Genomic DNA, 16,575 nt, shown 5'->3' with positions numbered 1-16,575 from the left:
TTTACATCTGGGTTCTCAATTCTGTTCCATTGGTCAATGTATCTGTCGTTGTACCAGTACCAGGCTGTTTTGACTACTGTAGCTGTATAGCAGGTAATATGTGCAGTTTGTGTGTCCATTAGTACTCAATAAAGTTGTTTTAAAAAACCAACTGTGAGGTCTTGGAAGCTTTTGTATGTATATATGAGCAATCACACCTGGCCATTTGAACTGCCTTAGTACTTTTTAAAAGCATCTAAAGATTTAACAGATTTAAGTACCACAGGTTGTTCACAAGTTGTCTCTTCAAATCTAACATTTATGGAGTGCTTATGCTGTGTCAAGAACTGTACTACTATCACCCCATTTTACAGGTGAGAAGACAAGGTTTCAGGTCACGGTGGTAGTAGACGGCAGCACGGGGATATGAAACTAAGTCTATCTAACTTCAGAGCTCAGTCCATTAACCACAACCCTATATGAACCTCTCGGTTATATTTACGTCAAATTATTGATACTGTGTGGAAAGTAAGCAAGAGATGAGCAAACATTTATCTAGCATTTTGTATGTGAAAAGTACTGTAGGAAAAGTCAAAGAAATACTACATGCTTCCTGCCCCCATCCTCCCCAAAAAGAAAGCTTAGATTCTAATTAGGAACATAAGACACCAGAAAGCATCAAACAAATCAAGGTGGTAAGTGACAATAGTCAATGAGTGGTAGAGACTCACATATTTCTAAAGTGTGTCTTTTCACCTATTACCTCTAGGCCCTACCCCTAACAGGAGTGAATGAATGAATGAACACTTGGAAGAAATCTGGTTGATTCTGTGAGACCCAGGTTGTTTTATCAGCTTTTCTAAATGTCAGAATAACTCTTCTGTTCCTTTTGTGAAGATAATTGATGAATGGAGCGATCATTCATCTTCAGGGAAGAGTCCTAAGTGGACAAAGGAAGCTGGTAATAAGCTTGAAGACACTGGGGTAACTCTTTTAAAAAGAACTGTAGCTCTGGATTATGATTGTGGAACCCTGAGTTTTGAAAATCTTTATCAATATGATAGGCAAAAAAATGATATGTCTTTGGTGAAGGGTAAGATAGTACACAATACTGGGGAAGCTGGCACAACCTGTCCAAGGCAAGGTCATGGAAGCTCCATAGACACATCCAAACTCCCTGAGGTATCCAACTGCTGGGCTAAGGACTGTGGGGACCATGGTCTCAGGGAACATCTAGCTCAACTGGCATAATATAGTTTATAAATAAAATGTTCTACATTCTACTTTGGTGAGTAGCATCTGGGGTCTTAAAAGCCTGTGAACGGCCATGTAAGATACTCCACTGGTCTCACCCCTTCGTGAGCAAGGGAGAATGAAGAAGACTAAAGATACAAGGGAAAGATAAGTTCAAAGGACTAATGGACCACAACTACCACAGCCTCCACCAGACTGAGTCCAGCACAACTCACAACTAGATGGTGCCCAGCTACCACCACTGACTGCTCTGACAGGGATCACAATAGAGGGACCCAGACAGAGCTGGAGAAAAATGTAGAACAAGATTCTAATTTAGAAAAAGACCAGACTTCCTGGCCTGACAGAGACTGGAGAAACCTCGAGAGTATGGCCCCTGGACACCCTTTTAGCTCAGTAATGAAGTCACTCCTGACTTTCATCCAAAGATTAGACAGGTCCATAAAACAAAACGAGACTAAATGGGCACACCAGCCCAGGGGCAAGGACTAGAAGGCAGGCGGGGACAGGAAATCTGGTAATAGGGAACCCAAGGTCAATAAGGGAGAGTACTGACATGTCGTGGGGTTGTTAACTAACGTCATAAAACAATATGTGTACTAACTGTCTAATGAGAAGTTAGTTTTTTCTGTAAACCTTCATCTAAAGTACAATAAAAATTAAAAAAATGATATTTCAATGTCATTTTAAAAATTGTTAATGAGATTGAGCATTTTTTCATATGTTTACTGGCATTTTTTTATCCTTTGTGAACAGCCCGTGGATGTCCTTTGTTAATTTTTCATTTGGATCTTTTACTTATTGATTTATAAGTGTTCTTCGTTGAGGTGGGTCTTAGACAAATTGAGTTTGAGTATTGTACAGTTAATGTCCAGTAAGTCATTGGAGATGCAGGATGAGGTTTCTATGAAAAAGAGTACAAGAGAGCAAAAGAAGAGAACAGAGGAAAAGGATCCAACAGAGGGAAAGAACTATTCAGAGTGACCTGGAAAAACATGTCCTCATAATGACCTTTACCAGTCATACTTCCTTTTACTACCCAATTTAGTGTTGCATGCTTCACTGCAGGAAGTCCAGTCTTTTTTGCCTTCCCCCCAAGTATATCCAGGAAGCCCCAGGGGTGCTGGCTTATGTTCAAGTGTCTGTCCTCCTTGCTCTTATTTTTTTTAGTGAAGTCAAAACTCAACGTGCCTCCTGGAGGCCAGAAGATTCCACAGAGCCATCTTGATGCTGTAATCCCAGAACGTGCTGCTGCTGATACAGCATTGACTAAGAGGCCTGGTGACAGGTTCTGAAACCTGAGCAGTCTGAACATGTGTCCCTGACCAGGCCATGCTCCTGCTGCCCAGTGACCAACCATGCCATTGCTACTATTGCTGAAGCTGAACCTGTGTTGTTGTCTGCTGACCCAGGGCAGACCAAATAGCTGTGGCTCAAGCTGGGCCACCTGCTCTAATTATTGCCACTAAGGATATTGCAGCTCCTAGCCCAGCCTATCATGGTTCCTCATTGTGCAGAGAATAGATGCACATTAGTTAAAAGGGATCTACACCAAAAATGGCCCAGCCTCACTACCTTCAACCTCTTATGAGTCACATAGGCAATTCTCTAGGGCCATCAAAATGACTGTGTGGTGGTGGTGGTGGTGGTGGGGCAGATCTATGAATACATACAGACTCAAGGTTCACTTTTCCGGGCTGATCTCAGCCTGTCTTTTCTCTCTTCATAGTAAATTACCTCCCTGGGATCTTCTTGCTCTTTCTTGTTGTCTAACTTGGGTTTACTCACCCAAGTCCATCAAGTAACTTTGATTCATTTGAACTTCAGAGTAAAAGAGATAAGTTCTCACTTCCATTCCTCCCAAGATGACCTTTATGTGTTGAAGGCTCTGACCAACACACCCTAATTCCCAGCAGCACACAAGCTGCCGAAAGCAATGAACTACGTTTTTTGGGGGTGGTGTCCGGTACTGTTGTATCACAAAAGCACCTTCTGCCACTCTCTTAACCAGGCAAAGGTAACCTGAAATGTTGAATCCCCAGCAGAGGTGGATTTACTGTGACACTAATGAAGCTGAAGTGTCAGAGCCCCTTGTGCGCCTAGTCCTTTCAAAGAGACAGAGGAGAGCCCTAATAATGGATTCACAAAACCATATATTTTTGTAAAATTTGTAAAACAAGGTATATTTGTACTCTTTTCCTAAAGAAGTGCTCCCTCCAAATTATATAAACTTTGTTGTTGGTGACGTCGAGTCTGTTCCGGATCATAGTGACCCTACGTACAACAGAACAAAACACTGCCTGGTCCTGTGCCATCCTCACAATCATTATGCTTGAGCCGATTGTTGCAATCACTGTGTCAATCCATCTTACTGAGTATCTTCCTCTTTTTCACTGGCCCTCTACTTTACCAAGCATAACGTCCTTCTCCAGGACTGGTCCTCCTGATAACATCTCCAAAATACATGAGACAAAGTCTCACCATCCTTGTTTCTAAGGAGCATTCTGGCTGTAATTCTTCCAAGACAGATTTGTTCATTCTTCTGACAGTCCATGGTATGCTCCATATTCTTTGCCAATACAATAATTCAAATGCATTAATTCTTCTTCGTTCTTCCTTATTCATTATCTAGCTTTCGCATGCACATGAGGCAATTGAAAATACCATGGCTTGGGTCAGGTGCACCTCAGTCCTCAAGGTGACATCTTTGCTTTTCAACACTTTAAAGAGATCTTTTGCAGTAGATATACCCAATGCAATACATTGTTTGATTTCTTGATGGCTGCTTCCATGGGTGTTGATCGTGGATCCAAGTAAAATGAAATCCTTGACAACTTCAAGCTTTTCTCCGTTTATCATGATACTGCTTATTGGTCCAGTTGTGAGGATTTTTGTTTATGTTGAGGTGTAATCCATACTGAAGGCTGTAGTCTTTGATCTTAGTAAGTGCTTCAAGTCCTCTTCACTTTCAGCAAGGAAAGTTGTGTCATCTGCATACTGCAGGTTGTTAAAGAGTCTTCCTCCAATTCTGATGCCTCATTCTTCTTCATACAGTCCAGCTTCTTGGATTATTTGCCCAGTATACAGACTGAATAACTATGGTGAAAGGATACAACCCTTATGTATACCTCTCCTGACTTAAAACCACCCTTGTTCTACTCGAATGACTGCCTCTTGGTCTATGTACAGGTTCCTCATGAGCATGATTAAGTGTTCTGGAATTCCTATTCTTCACAATGTTATCCATAATTTGTTATGATCCACACAGTCGAATGCCTTTGCATAGTCAATAAAACACAGATAAACATTTTTCTGGTATTCTCTGCTTTTAGCTAAGATACATCTGACATTAGCAATGATATCCCTCATTCCCCGCCCTCTTCTGAACCCAGCGTGAATTTCTGGCAGTTCCCTGTTGATGTACCGCTACAACTGCTTTTGATTGATCTTCAGCAAAATTTTACTTATGTGTGATATTAACGACATTGGTCAATAATTTCCGCACTCTTTTGAAGTACCTTTCTTTCAAATGGGCACAAATATGGATCTCTTCCAGTCGGCTGGTCAGGTAGCTGTCTTCCATCTTCCAAACTTCTTGGCCTAGATGGGTGAGCACCTTCAGCACTGCATGTTTGTTGAAACATATCCATTGGTATTCCATCAATTCCTGGAGACTTGCTTTCCCCCAGTGCCTTCAGTGCAGCTTGGACCTCTTCCTTCAGTACTATCTGTTCTTGATCATGTGCTACCTCCTACAATGGTTGAATGTTGACTAATTCTTTCTGGTACAATGACTGTGTATTTCTTCCATCTTCTTTTGACGCTTTCTGTGTCGTTCAATATTTTCCCTGTAGACTCTTTCAATATTGCAATTCGGGGCTTGATTTTTTTTCTTCAGTTCTTTCAGCCTGAGAAATGCTGAGTGTGTTCTTCCCTTTTGGTTTTCTAACTCCAGGGCTTTGCACATTTCATTACAATACTTTGTCTTCTGGAGCTGCCCTTTGAAATCTTCTGTTCAACTTATTTACTTCATCATTTCTTCCATTCACTTTTGCTACTCTATGTTCAAAAGCAAGTTTCAGAGTCTCTTCTGACACCCATTTTGGTCTTTTCTTTCTTATCTTTTTAATGACCTTTTGCTTTCTTCATGTATGATGTCCTTGATGTCATTTCACAACTCGTTTGGTCTTTGGTCATTAGCATTCGATGTGTCAAATCTGTTCTTGAGATGGTCTCTAAATTCAGGTGGTATATACTCAAGGTTGTATTTTGGCTCTTGTGGACTTGTTCTAATTTTCTTCAGCTTGAACTTGCATATGAGCAATTGACGGTCTGTTCTGTAGTCGGCCCCTGGCCTTGTTTTGATTGATGATATTAAGCTTCTCCACCATCTCTTTCCACAGATTTGATTCCTGTGAGGTGCATGTGTGTAGCTGTCGTTTATTTTGTTGAGAAAAGGTATTTGCAATGAAGAAGTCGTTAGTCTTGCAAAATTCTATCATGCAATCTCCGACATCGTTTCTATCACCAAGGCCATATTTTCCAACTACTGATCCTTCTTCGTTTCCAACTGTTACATTCCAATCACCAGTAATTATCAATGTATCTTGATTGCATGTTTGATCAATTTCAGTCTACAGAAGTTGGCAAAAACCTTCAATTTCTTTACCTCTGGCATTAGTGGCTGGTGTGTAAATTTGAATAACAGTTATATTAACTGGTCTTCCTTTCAGGTGTACGGATATTATCCTATCACTGACAGTGTTGTACTTCATTCTGAATAGATCTTGAAACGTTCTTTTTTGACGATGAAAGTGATGCCATTCCTCTTCAATTTGTCATTCCCAGCATAGTAGACCATATGATTGTCAGATTCAAAATGGCCAATACCAGTCTACTTCAGCTCACTAATGTCTAGAATATTGATTTTTATGCTTTCCATTTCATTTTTGACAACTTCCAATTATCCTAGATTCATACTTTGTACATTCCACGTTCCGAATATTAATGGATGTTTGCAGCTGTTTCTTCTCATTCTGAGTCATGCCACATCAGCAAAGGAAGGTCCCAAAAGCTTTACTCCATCCACATCAGTAAGGTTGATTCTACTTTGAGGAGGCAGCTGTTCCTTAGTCGTATTTTGAGTGCCTTCCAACTCGAGGGGCTCATCTTTTGGCACTATGTCAGACAACATTCCGCTACTATTCATAAGGTTTTCACTGGCCAGTTTTTTCAGAAGTAGACTGCCAGCTCCTTCTTCTTAGTCTCTCTTAGTCTGGAAGCTCTGCTGAAACCTGTACACGATGGGTGACTCTGCTGGTATTTGAAATACCAGTGGCATAGCTTCCAGCATCACAGCAACAGGCAAGCCACCACGATATACAGTATAAACTTTAAGCTCCACAAAACCTGGATTCATCCCTTGTCCCAGGCATAACATCATGAAGAGTTTTTTGTTCTTGTTTCAAATGTCAAGAGGCAAGGTGGCTCAATAGAATATAATCATAATAACAGAATAGAATAGAATTCAATCCCTGCTTCCACTTCTTACTAGCCGTGTAATGTTAGGCATCTGATTTAACCTTATTGAACCCCAGTTTCCTTAGCTTGAAAATGGAGATAATAATGCATGTTTTGCAGGATTATTGTGGCAATTAGAATAACTAGTGTGGTGTTTGGCACATAGTAGGTAATCAAAAAATGTGTGTTATTGTGGTTATTATTATTGTTTTGTTAATTGTAAACAGATCTTTCTTGGAGGAGTGGCAACTCATTTCTCATGTTTCCAACATACTTATTTATTCCCACGTCTGACCTAGTCCTGATCAGAGAGCCTGGAAAATGAAAGTAAAAGTCAGAAAAACTGGGCTCCACTCTGAACTCTTACACTGAGTAATTCACTTAATGAACACTATTTTCTCCCTTTACACAATTTGTGGTTTTCTGGATTGCCTTGCCTTTTCCAAAGTTATATTAAAAAAAATTCATATCCAGGCAAGAAAGCTAGAAAAAATGTCTTTCACAACCACTCACTTTTTGGCTAAACCTCAAAGGGAAAATCTGACATTGAAAGTATAGCATTAGAAGTCAACATTCTTTCAAAAGTGATTGGAAAGGGACAAACTGGTGGTCTTTAGCCCATAGACCAATTCAAGTGGCCACATCCACGAATGTAGTCCTCTCCCCTCAGTTAAAGTCCTAAACAAATTTAGTCTTCCAAACTCATCTGATTCTTCCATCAAGTGGAGAAAAAAGGTACAATTTAGTCGCATCTTCAGTTGAAAAGATGTGAATTATATAGATGCTGTAGTGAAAAGAAGCCCTGGAAGCAAAGTGGTTAAGAGCTTGGCTGCTAACCAAAAAGGCCAGTAGTATGAATTCATCAGCTACTCCTTGGAAACCCTATGGGGCAATTCTAGTCTGTCCTATAGGATTGCTATGAGTTGGAATCACTCGACAGCAACAGTCTCTAGTGAAAGAGAGTCAGGAATGAAAGGCAGTATCTCAAAAACCTTCCAGGAATTGTTTGTAACACAGGGGAAACTCAAGGAAGTTAATACATTTCTTATAATTGCTTAATTGACTGTTTTGCCTGTGGGTCATACACTAATTCACTATAACCACAGCTTGTAATTAAAATGTTTTAGTTAACAGAGAAGACAACACAACAATGAATCCTTCTATGAAAGGATTTTAGTACAATGCATTTAGTTCTGCCTCACATTTACTAGATAAGTGCAAGTGTTTGGCTCTGGACTTGCTGAGTACTTAAAATAGGTTCAGAGTACCTCGGACCATCTTGACTCAAGTCAATAAATATTTATACAAAGAACTAAGCTAGGGGAGGCACTGTAATTGATGGCAAATGGAATATTTTGTTATATAAATTAGCAAATTATTTTTCTAAAAAAATTAGTTTCCATTGTCATAAATGACCCAAGACAAACCAGAAAACCAAACCCATTGCCATCCAGTTGATTTCAACTTTTACCCAACACAGTAGGCACTTAAATGTTGATTGTATTGAATACTCGAAACCAAAACTCCACTTACGTGAATTGGGCAGTGGTGCTCTCCGGAGAGCCTAGCACTATTTCCTAAGGCAGACTGAAAAATCATGGCCAGAGAAATACAGCAGATACCAGATATTGAGACTATAAAGAACAGTGCTGTTGTTAGGTGCTGTTTAGTCAGTTCCAACTCATAGCAACCCCATGTATAACAGAACCAAACGTTGCTTGGTCCTGCACCATCCTCACAATCATTCTATGTTTGAGCCCATTGTTGCAGTCACTGTGTCAATCCATCTCGTTGAGGGTCTTCCTCTTTCTCGATGACCCTCTACTTTATCAAGCATGATGTCCTTCTCCAGGGACTGGTCCCCTGATTACATGTCCAAAGTATGCGAGATGAAGTCTCACCATCCTTGTTCTAAGGAGCATTCTGGCTGTACTTCTTCCAAGACAGATTTGTTCGTTCTTCTGGCAGTCCATGGTATATTCAATATTCTTCGCCAACACCGTAATTCAAATGCATTAATTCTTTTTCAGTCTTCCTTATTCACTGTCCAGCTTTCGCATGTCTTTAGCCATATCCCTGTGTCAATGCCTCTTGTTCTTCTGGCTAACCCAGGGAGTTAAGGATGCAAAGCATAAAGATGCTGGATCCTCCACCCCCTCTCATAAGCTTCTCTGTCAGTTTATCTCTCACTCACCTAAGGACTCAGGTCACTGAAGGGCCCAGTTAGAGTGAGGGACCTTTAGCTTCTTCCCAGAACATGAGAAAACTTTCAGAAGTTAGTTCCTAGGTGGTAGTAAGGGGCTTGGATCCACAATCAATGCTCATGGAAGCAGTAGTCAAAAAATAAAACGATGTATTGTATTGGGCAAATCTGCTGCAAAAGATTTCTTTAAAGTGTTAAAAAGAAAGATGTCACCTTGAGGACTAAGGTGCGCCAGACCCAAGCCATAGTATTTTTTTTTAAATTTTTTTATTGTACTTCAGGTGAAGGTTTACAGAACAAATAGTTTCCATTAAACAGTCAGTACACATATTATTTTATGACACTGGTTAACAACCCCATGACATGTCAACCCTCTCCCTTCTCGATCTTTTTTTTTTGGTGAAAATATACACAGCTAAAGATAGACCATTTCAAAAATTTCTACGTGCACAATTCAGTGACATCGATTACATTCTTCCAGTTGTGCTGCTATTCTCACTTTAGATGAAGGTTTATAGAACAAAACAGTTTCTCATCAAACAGTTAGTACACGTGTTACCCTATGACAATGGTTAACAACCCCACTACACTTCAACACTGTCCTTACTCAAACTTGGGTTCCCTATCACTAGCTTTCCTGTCCCCTTCTGCCTTCTAGTCCTTGTCCCTGGACTGCTGTGCCTCATTAGCCACGTTTTGTTTTATGGGGCTGTCCAATCCCCAGCTGAACAGTGAACTTCGGAAGTGACTTCACCACTGAGCTAAAAGGGTGTCTGGGGCCATACTCTCGGGGTTTCTCCAGTCTCTTACAGGCCAGTAAATCCGGTCTTTTTTGTGTGTGTGTTAGAATTTTGTTCTACATCCTTCTCCAGCTCTGTCCAGAACCCTCTGTTGTGATCCTGGTCAGAGCAGTCAGTGGTGGTAGCCGGGCACCATCTAGCTGTACTGGACTCAGTCTGGTGGAGGCCTTGGTAGCTGTGGTCCATTAGTCCTTTGGACTAATCTTTTCCTTGTATCCTGTTCTCTTCATTCTCCCTTGCTCCCGAAGGGGTGAGACCAGTGGAGTATCTTAGATGGCTGCTCACAGGCTTTTAAGACCTCACATGTTACTCGCCAAGGCAGAATGCAGAACATTTTCTTTATAAACTGTGTTATGCCAATTGAGCTAGATGTTCCCCGAGACCCAAGCCATGGTATTTTCAACCACCTCATATGCATGTGAAAGCTGGACAACTAGTAAAGAAGACCAAAGAATTAATGCATTTAAATTATAGTGTTGGCGAAGAATATTGAATATACCATGGACTGCCAGAAGAACAAACAAATCTGTCATGGAAGAAGTACAGCCAGAATGCTCCTTAGAAGTAACGATAGTGAGACTTCCTCTTGCTTACTTTGGACATGTTACTAGGAGGGACCAGAGAAGGATATCATGCTTGGTAAAATAGAGGGTCACTGAAAAAGAGGAAGACCCCTGTGATGGTTAGTTGTGTGTCAACTTGGCTGGGCCATGATTCTCAGTGGTTTGGCAGTCATATGATGTTGTGATCACTTCCATGATGAGATCTGATATAATGTGATCACCACCATGATGGGATCTGCTGTGAGTAGCCAATCAGTTGAAAGCGAGTTTCCTTGGGCGTGTGGCCTGCATCAAATGTAAGTGGACATTCTGGCAAGGCTCGTGGGCTTTTTGCTCATGCTGGATCCTGCAGCTGGCTCCTGTTCGTCTGACCTCTGGTTCCTGGGACTTGAGCTAACAGCTTACCTGTGGTCTTGCCTGCCGATCTTGGGATTCATTGATCTTTGCAGCCTGTGAGCAAGTGCCCTGCTTTCTGACCTGCCAATCTTGGATTTCCAGCCCCTGTGGCTATGTGAATCAGGAGAAGCCTCAATCCTGACCCACGGAATTGGGATGTTCCAGCCCCTATAACCACATGAGCCATTTCTTTGATATAAATCTCTCCTTACATATATTTATATGCTTTACTGGTTTTACTTCTCTAGAGAATCCAGCCTAAGACAACCCTCAGTGAGATGGACTGACACAGTGACTGCAACAATGGGCTCAAACATAGCAACAATTGTGAGGATGGCCCATGACCGGGCAGTGTTTCATTCTGTTGTGCATGGGGTCTCTATGAGTAACAATCAACTTGACGGCACCTAACAACAAGAAGGGGCTTGAGTGACTGGCATTTTCCAGAGGCGTCCTGACTGTAACAGGTCCTGTTAACCTGACTGTTAATTTATATGTCCTGCTGCCCTCTTTTCTACTTTCACCTCCCTTCTTTGCCACCTTCACCTCACCACCTCAAGGAGATGCTGACTCCGAGGGGCTTAGGACCAACTCAGTCTTTTGGTAAACCATACCTTTGACCATGAGAAATCTGTCTCTATCATCCTATCAACTTCTCCATGCCCCAGGGTCCTCTGTGACAGACAACAAGCTTCACTTCTACCAGCTTTCTTTCCCGTATGCTTAGAGAGCAAGACAGTGAGCCTTTCTCCTTGTTTCTCAAGTTTGAATAAATGAACTGTAAATACAGTTTACACTTAGTCTTTTTTTTCTTTAAATGCTTCTTTGGAGGTACAACAGTTTTTATTTTTTAGTATTTTTTTCTTTTATTGAACTTTAGATGAAGGTTTACAGAACAAATAGTTTCTCATTAAACAGTTAGTACACATATTATTTTATGATAATGGTTAACAACCCCAATACATGTCAACATTGTCCCTTCTCAACCCTGAGTTCCCTATTACCATCTTTACACTTAGTCTTAATGTTGTTGTTAGGTGCCACTGAGTCAGTTCTGACTCACAGCAACCGCTTATAACAGAGGAGAACTGCCTCATAGGGTTTTCTTGGCTTTAATCTTTACAGAAGCAGATGGCCAGGTCTTTCTCCTGCAGATCAGCTGGGTGGGTTCAAACTGCTAACCTTCCGGTTCGCAGCCAAGCGCCTAACTGTTGCGCCACCAGGGCTCCTAGTCTTAACATTAGCTATTCTATTAGCCAGAGAAAAACCTACTTGAAATATAAATATGAAGAACATGCTTTCTTCTCCTGCCTTACCTCTCACCACCTTCCTGGGCTCCTGGGTCTTCAGCCAATTAAACTACCATGAGTTCCCCTAACCTGCCATGCTATTTTGCCCTCTGGATCTCTGCTGTTTAGCCTCTTGGTATCTGCTGTTTGCTTAACTGGACAACTCTACTTGTTAGGTCTAATCTTTGATATTACCTCTTTCAGGAAGTCTTTTCTGATTCTAGCTACCCACTCACACCCAAAAACCAAGCAACCAACGAATAAACTCTGAGTTATTTGCCCCTCCTCTATGCTTCCCTATTGTGCATTTAAATAATGTTTTACCTATCTGTTCATACATCAGTCTTCTCCATGTGGACAATCTTGTTAGCTGTTATATTTTGTAATTCTATCACCTAGCATGGTGCTGTCACAGACTAGATGCTTGATAAAATTTTCTGAAGGAGTGAATTAGTTTATTCATCTTATTTTACTTCACAGGTCAAGCTGACTGGAGGAAGCATGTCTTTTTTCTAAATTCCTTCCCACTGAGCTTTAGCATCCATGTCTAGCTTATCTCAAGTATCCATCTACTGCGCACCCTGCTTTCAGGGCATCGTGTTTTCCTACACTTATATTTATCTTCATTTCCCCCCTCACATTGCAAACATAGACACCAGAGGGACACTGTAAAGTTAGTGGGAACCCCCCCCATTCCCCCTCACTGGAAACTTAAGGACTGGACTTTCTAGGTAACTTTTTCCAGCTTCTCTAGATTTCTTCCCTATTCTCCTCCTCTCTACATTTACACCTACTTCATAAGCATTTCCAAGAATAGACAAGACAAACATATAACAGAAAAACTACAAAAAAATGCATTTTTAAACTCCCAAATAGGTTGAACACGATTCCTGAGTATTTCATTGTTGTACTAACATTCAAGATCTGTTGAGACAATCTTTCACAATTATAAGAAAATGGTTCAAGAAGACATTCAATTGACTTGGAAAGATAGGAGAATATACTGAAAATATTTATAAGAAGATAGAAAAACTGCCTGGAAAGATAAACCAAATTGCTAACGTTGGTTATATATAGGGGATGGGAGATATCTTAACAGAAATAAAAAAAGGAAAAAAAAAATTCTCATAACCCTTCAGCAAAGGCTCTTCTTGTTTTAAGTTGTACCACTTATTTTAGGGAAGCAAATAAGGAGTGATAGAAATAGCAAACATAAGGAAGTTACAAATACTGCAAAGTTCTATAAGAAAAGGCCCTTGGACTCATTTCTCTTGACATAGCACTTTAGTTTTTTATTAAAGTAAGACGGGTATTTTATTATAGTAAGACAATTATACTGATGCTTTTAAAAGGTCGAGGTCAGGTCATTTGCTATGTCTCTCCTTGATGGTAGCAATCAGCTGATGAGAGACTGGGAGGGAGAGGCCCGGGGAACTTCCGAGTGCAAAAATCTATCTCTCTTGGTTGCAACCGAAGACCTCAAAATTTCCAAGAAGGCAATACTCTGGGGTGGATGTTAAGATGGCCCCTCCTGTGGACAGGCTAGGAGATAAGAAGGAGTAATACAGATTGAGTACCTGTGCACTTCTTTCAGTCTTTATGGACTGAGGGTAGGTAGGTGTCTCAGGTAATGTGTAGAACGGTAAAGAGCTGTAAAAAAGTAAAGTCATTTGTTAGAAAGTACCAAAGTTTTATTCAGTAATTCATTAGTGAGGGAACCAGGAATTAAACAATTAGACAAAGAGTTGGTTCCCTAATGCTTCGTTCTCTCTGTCTCACACACAACAGACACACAAAAATGTGTTTACAGGTACCAAAAGAAAACATTACTAAGTTAGATGCACAATTGGTTAACTTTCTACAGGGCAATAAAGCCATAACATCTTTGGGGTTAATTTCTCTAAAGGCTATAAAAACTTATCAAATACTTCAAGGAAACCTCTAAATTTGCCTTTTATCACTTGTGGGTTGCTAGTCAAAACATACTTTGAGAACAGTTACAATGCCCATGAGAATCAGATGTGGGTCAAACAGGGCTGCAGGGTTTAACTGCTTCCCTGCTGGAGCATCTCCTAGCATTAACTCTGAAGGTTCTCAAAATTTAACTTTGGAAGAGAGCCAGTATTCTCCTATACCAAAATTGCTAGAATTGTGCCTAAAATAGGAAGCTTGTCTAAGGATACAGCCTAAGACTTACAGTATTTGGAATCTGTGAAATCTCTTTTGGCTGCTCAGAAACCTCTTTTGCTTACTCCACTTGGATTCTGTTTAGGCAAAATGACCTTTGCCTTCCCCAGCTGCCTTCATAACAATGCTGCTCCTTTACATGCACGTGTCAGAGAACTGCTTGTAAAACCAGCACCAAGAGAAGCCTCGAGGGCAGTTTTTTTCCCCCTTCTTCTTCTTTACTCTTGTATCCTCTAGTCCAAAGGAGCCCTGGTGGCGCAATGGTTAAGCGCTTGGCGCTAACCAAAGGCTGGCAGTTTGAACCCACTAGCCACTCTGCCGGAGAAAGATCTGGAAATCTGCTACCGTAAAGATGACAGTCTAGGAAACTCTATGGGGCTGTTCTACTCTGCCACATGGGGTTGCTATGAGATGAGTAACGACTTGATGACACTTAACAATAGCAACAGTCAAAAGCAGAGCTGCAAATATATATATATTTTTATTGTGCTTTAAGTTTACAATTCAAGTCAGTTTCTCATGCAAAAATTTACGCACACATTGCTATGTGACCCTAGCTGCTTTCCCTATAACGTGACAGCACACTCCTCCTTTCCACCCTGGATTTCCCGTGTCCATTCAGCCAGCTCCTGTCCCTTTCTGCCTTCTCATCTCACCTCCAGACAGAAGCTGCCCATTTAGTCTCATGTATCTACTTGAGCTAAGAAGCGCTCTCTTCACGAGAATCATTTTCAGTCCCATAGTCCAGTCCAATCCCTGTCTGAAGAGATGGCTTCGGGAATGGTTTCAGTTCTGGGCAAACAGAGAGCCGGGGTACATGTCTTCTGGGGTCCCTCCAGTCTCAGTCAGACCAGTAAGTCTGGTCTTTTTACTAGAATTGGAGTTCTGCACCCCACTTATCTCCTGCTCCGTCAGAGACTCTCTGTTGTGTTCCCTGTCAGGGCGGTCATTGGTGGTAGCCAGACACCATCTAGTTCTGGTCTCGGGCTGATGGAGCCTCTGGTTTATGTGGCCCTTTCTATCTTTTGGGCTAATATTTTCCTTGTGTCTTTGGTGTTCTTCATTCTGCTTTGCTCCAGGTGGGTTGGGACCAATTGATTTATCTTAGATGGCCACTCGCAAGCTTTTAAGACCCAGAAGCCATTCACCAAAGTGGGATGCAGAATATTTTCTTAATAAACTTTGTTATATCAATTGACCTAGATGTCCTCTGAAACCATGGTCCCCAGGCCCCCGCCCCTGCTACTCTCTCCCTCTAAGTGTTTGGTGGTGTTCAGGAAACTTCTTAGCTTTTGGTTTAGTCCAGTTGTGCTGACTTCCCCTGTAGTGTGTGTTGTCTCTCCCTTCACCTAAGATAATTCTTATCTACCATCTAGTTAGTGAATACCCCTCTCCCTCCCTCTCCACCCTTGTAACCATCAAAGAATGTTTTCTTCTGTGTTTAAACCTTTTCTTGAGTTCTTGTAATAGTGGCCTCATACAATATTTGTCCTTTGCAACAGACTAAATTCACTAAGCATAATGTCTTCCAGATTCCTCCATGTTATGTTTCACGGATTCATCATTGTTCTTCATCGTTGCCTAGTATTCCATTGTGTGAATATACCATAATTTGTTTATCCATTTGTCTGTTGATGGGCACCTAGGTTGTTTCCATCTTTTTGCTATTGCGAACAGTGCTGCAACGAACATAGGTGTGCACATACCTATTCGTGTGATGGCTCTTATTTCTCTAGGATATATTCCAAGCAGTGGGATTGCTGGATCCTATGGTACTTCTATTTCTAGCTTTTTAAGGAAGCGTCAAATCGATTTCCAAAGTGGTTGTACCATTTTACATTCCCACCAGCAGTGTATAAGTGTTCCAGTCTCTCCACAACCTCACCAACATTTATTATTTTGTGTTTTTCGGATTAATGCTAGCCTTGTTGGGGTGCAATGGTATCTCATTGTAGTTTTGATTGGCATTTCTCTAATGGCTAATGATTATGAGCATTTCCTCAAGTGTCTGTTAGCCACCTGAATGTCTTCTTTGGTGAAGTGCCTGTTGATACCCTTTGCCCATTTCTTTTTTTTTTTTTTAATTGTAGTCTAAATGAAGTTTACATTTCAAGTTAGTCTCCCATACAAAATTTTATACATACATTATTATGTGACCCTAATTGCTCACCCCATTCTGTGACAGCCTATTCCTCCTTTCCGTGCCTGATTCCCCATGTTCAATCAACTAGCTCCTAACCCTCTCTGCCTTCCCATCTCACCTCTGGACAGAAGCTGCCCCTTTGGTCTCTTGTATCTACTTGAGCTAAGAGGCACACTCCTCACGAGTATCACTTTATGTCCCACAGTCCAGTCCAATACCTGTCTGAAGAGTTGTTTTAGTT

General features: G+C 41.1%; 1 protein-coding gene across 2 annotated transcripts in view; it reads right to left on the bottom strand.

The window, feature by feature from the left end:
* Window positions 1–16,575, bottom strand: part of KLHL7 (kelch like family member 7) — a 122,475-nt gene that overhangs the window by 83,273 nt on the left and 22,627 nt on the right. The window contains exon 2 of one of the 2 annotated variants that reach the window (XM_023732317.1): window positions 13,582–13,654. The exons of the other annotated variant lie outside the window; for it this stretch is intronic. Within the exon in view, the coding sequence (XP_023588085.1) occupies window positions 13,582–13,654 (73 nt within the window). The remainder of the gene's footprint in view (window positions 1–13,581; window positions 13,655–16,575) is intronic. 2 annotated transcript variants of the gene reach the window in all.

Source organism: Trichechus manatus, unplaced genomic scaffold (genome assembly GCF_000243295.1).
Source record: "Trichechus manatus latirostris isolate Lorelei unplaced genomic scaffold, TriManLat1.0 scaffold00050, whole genome shotgun sequence".
Lineage (NCBI taxonomy): Eukaryota > Metazoa > Chordata > Mammalia > Sirenia > Trichechidae > Trichechus > Trichechus manatus.
This window is presented reverse-complemented; position numbering and strand designations above follow the sequence as displayed.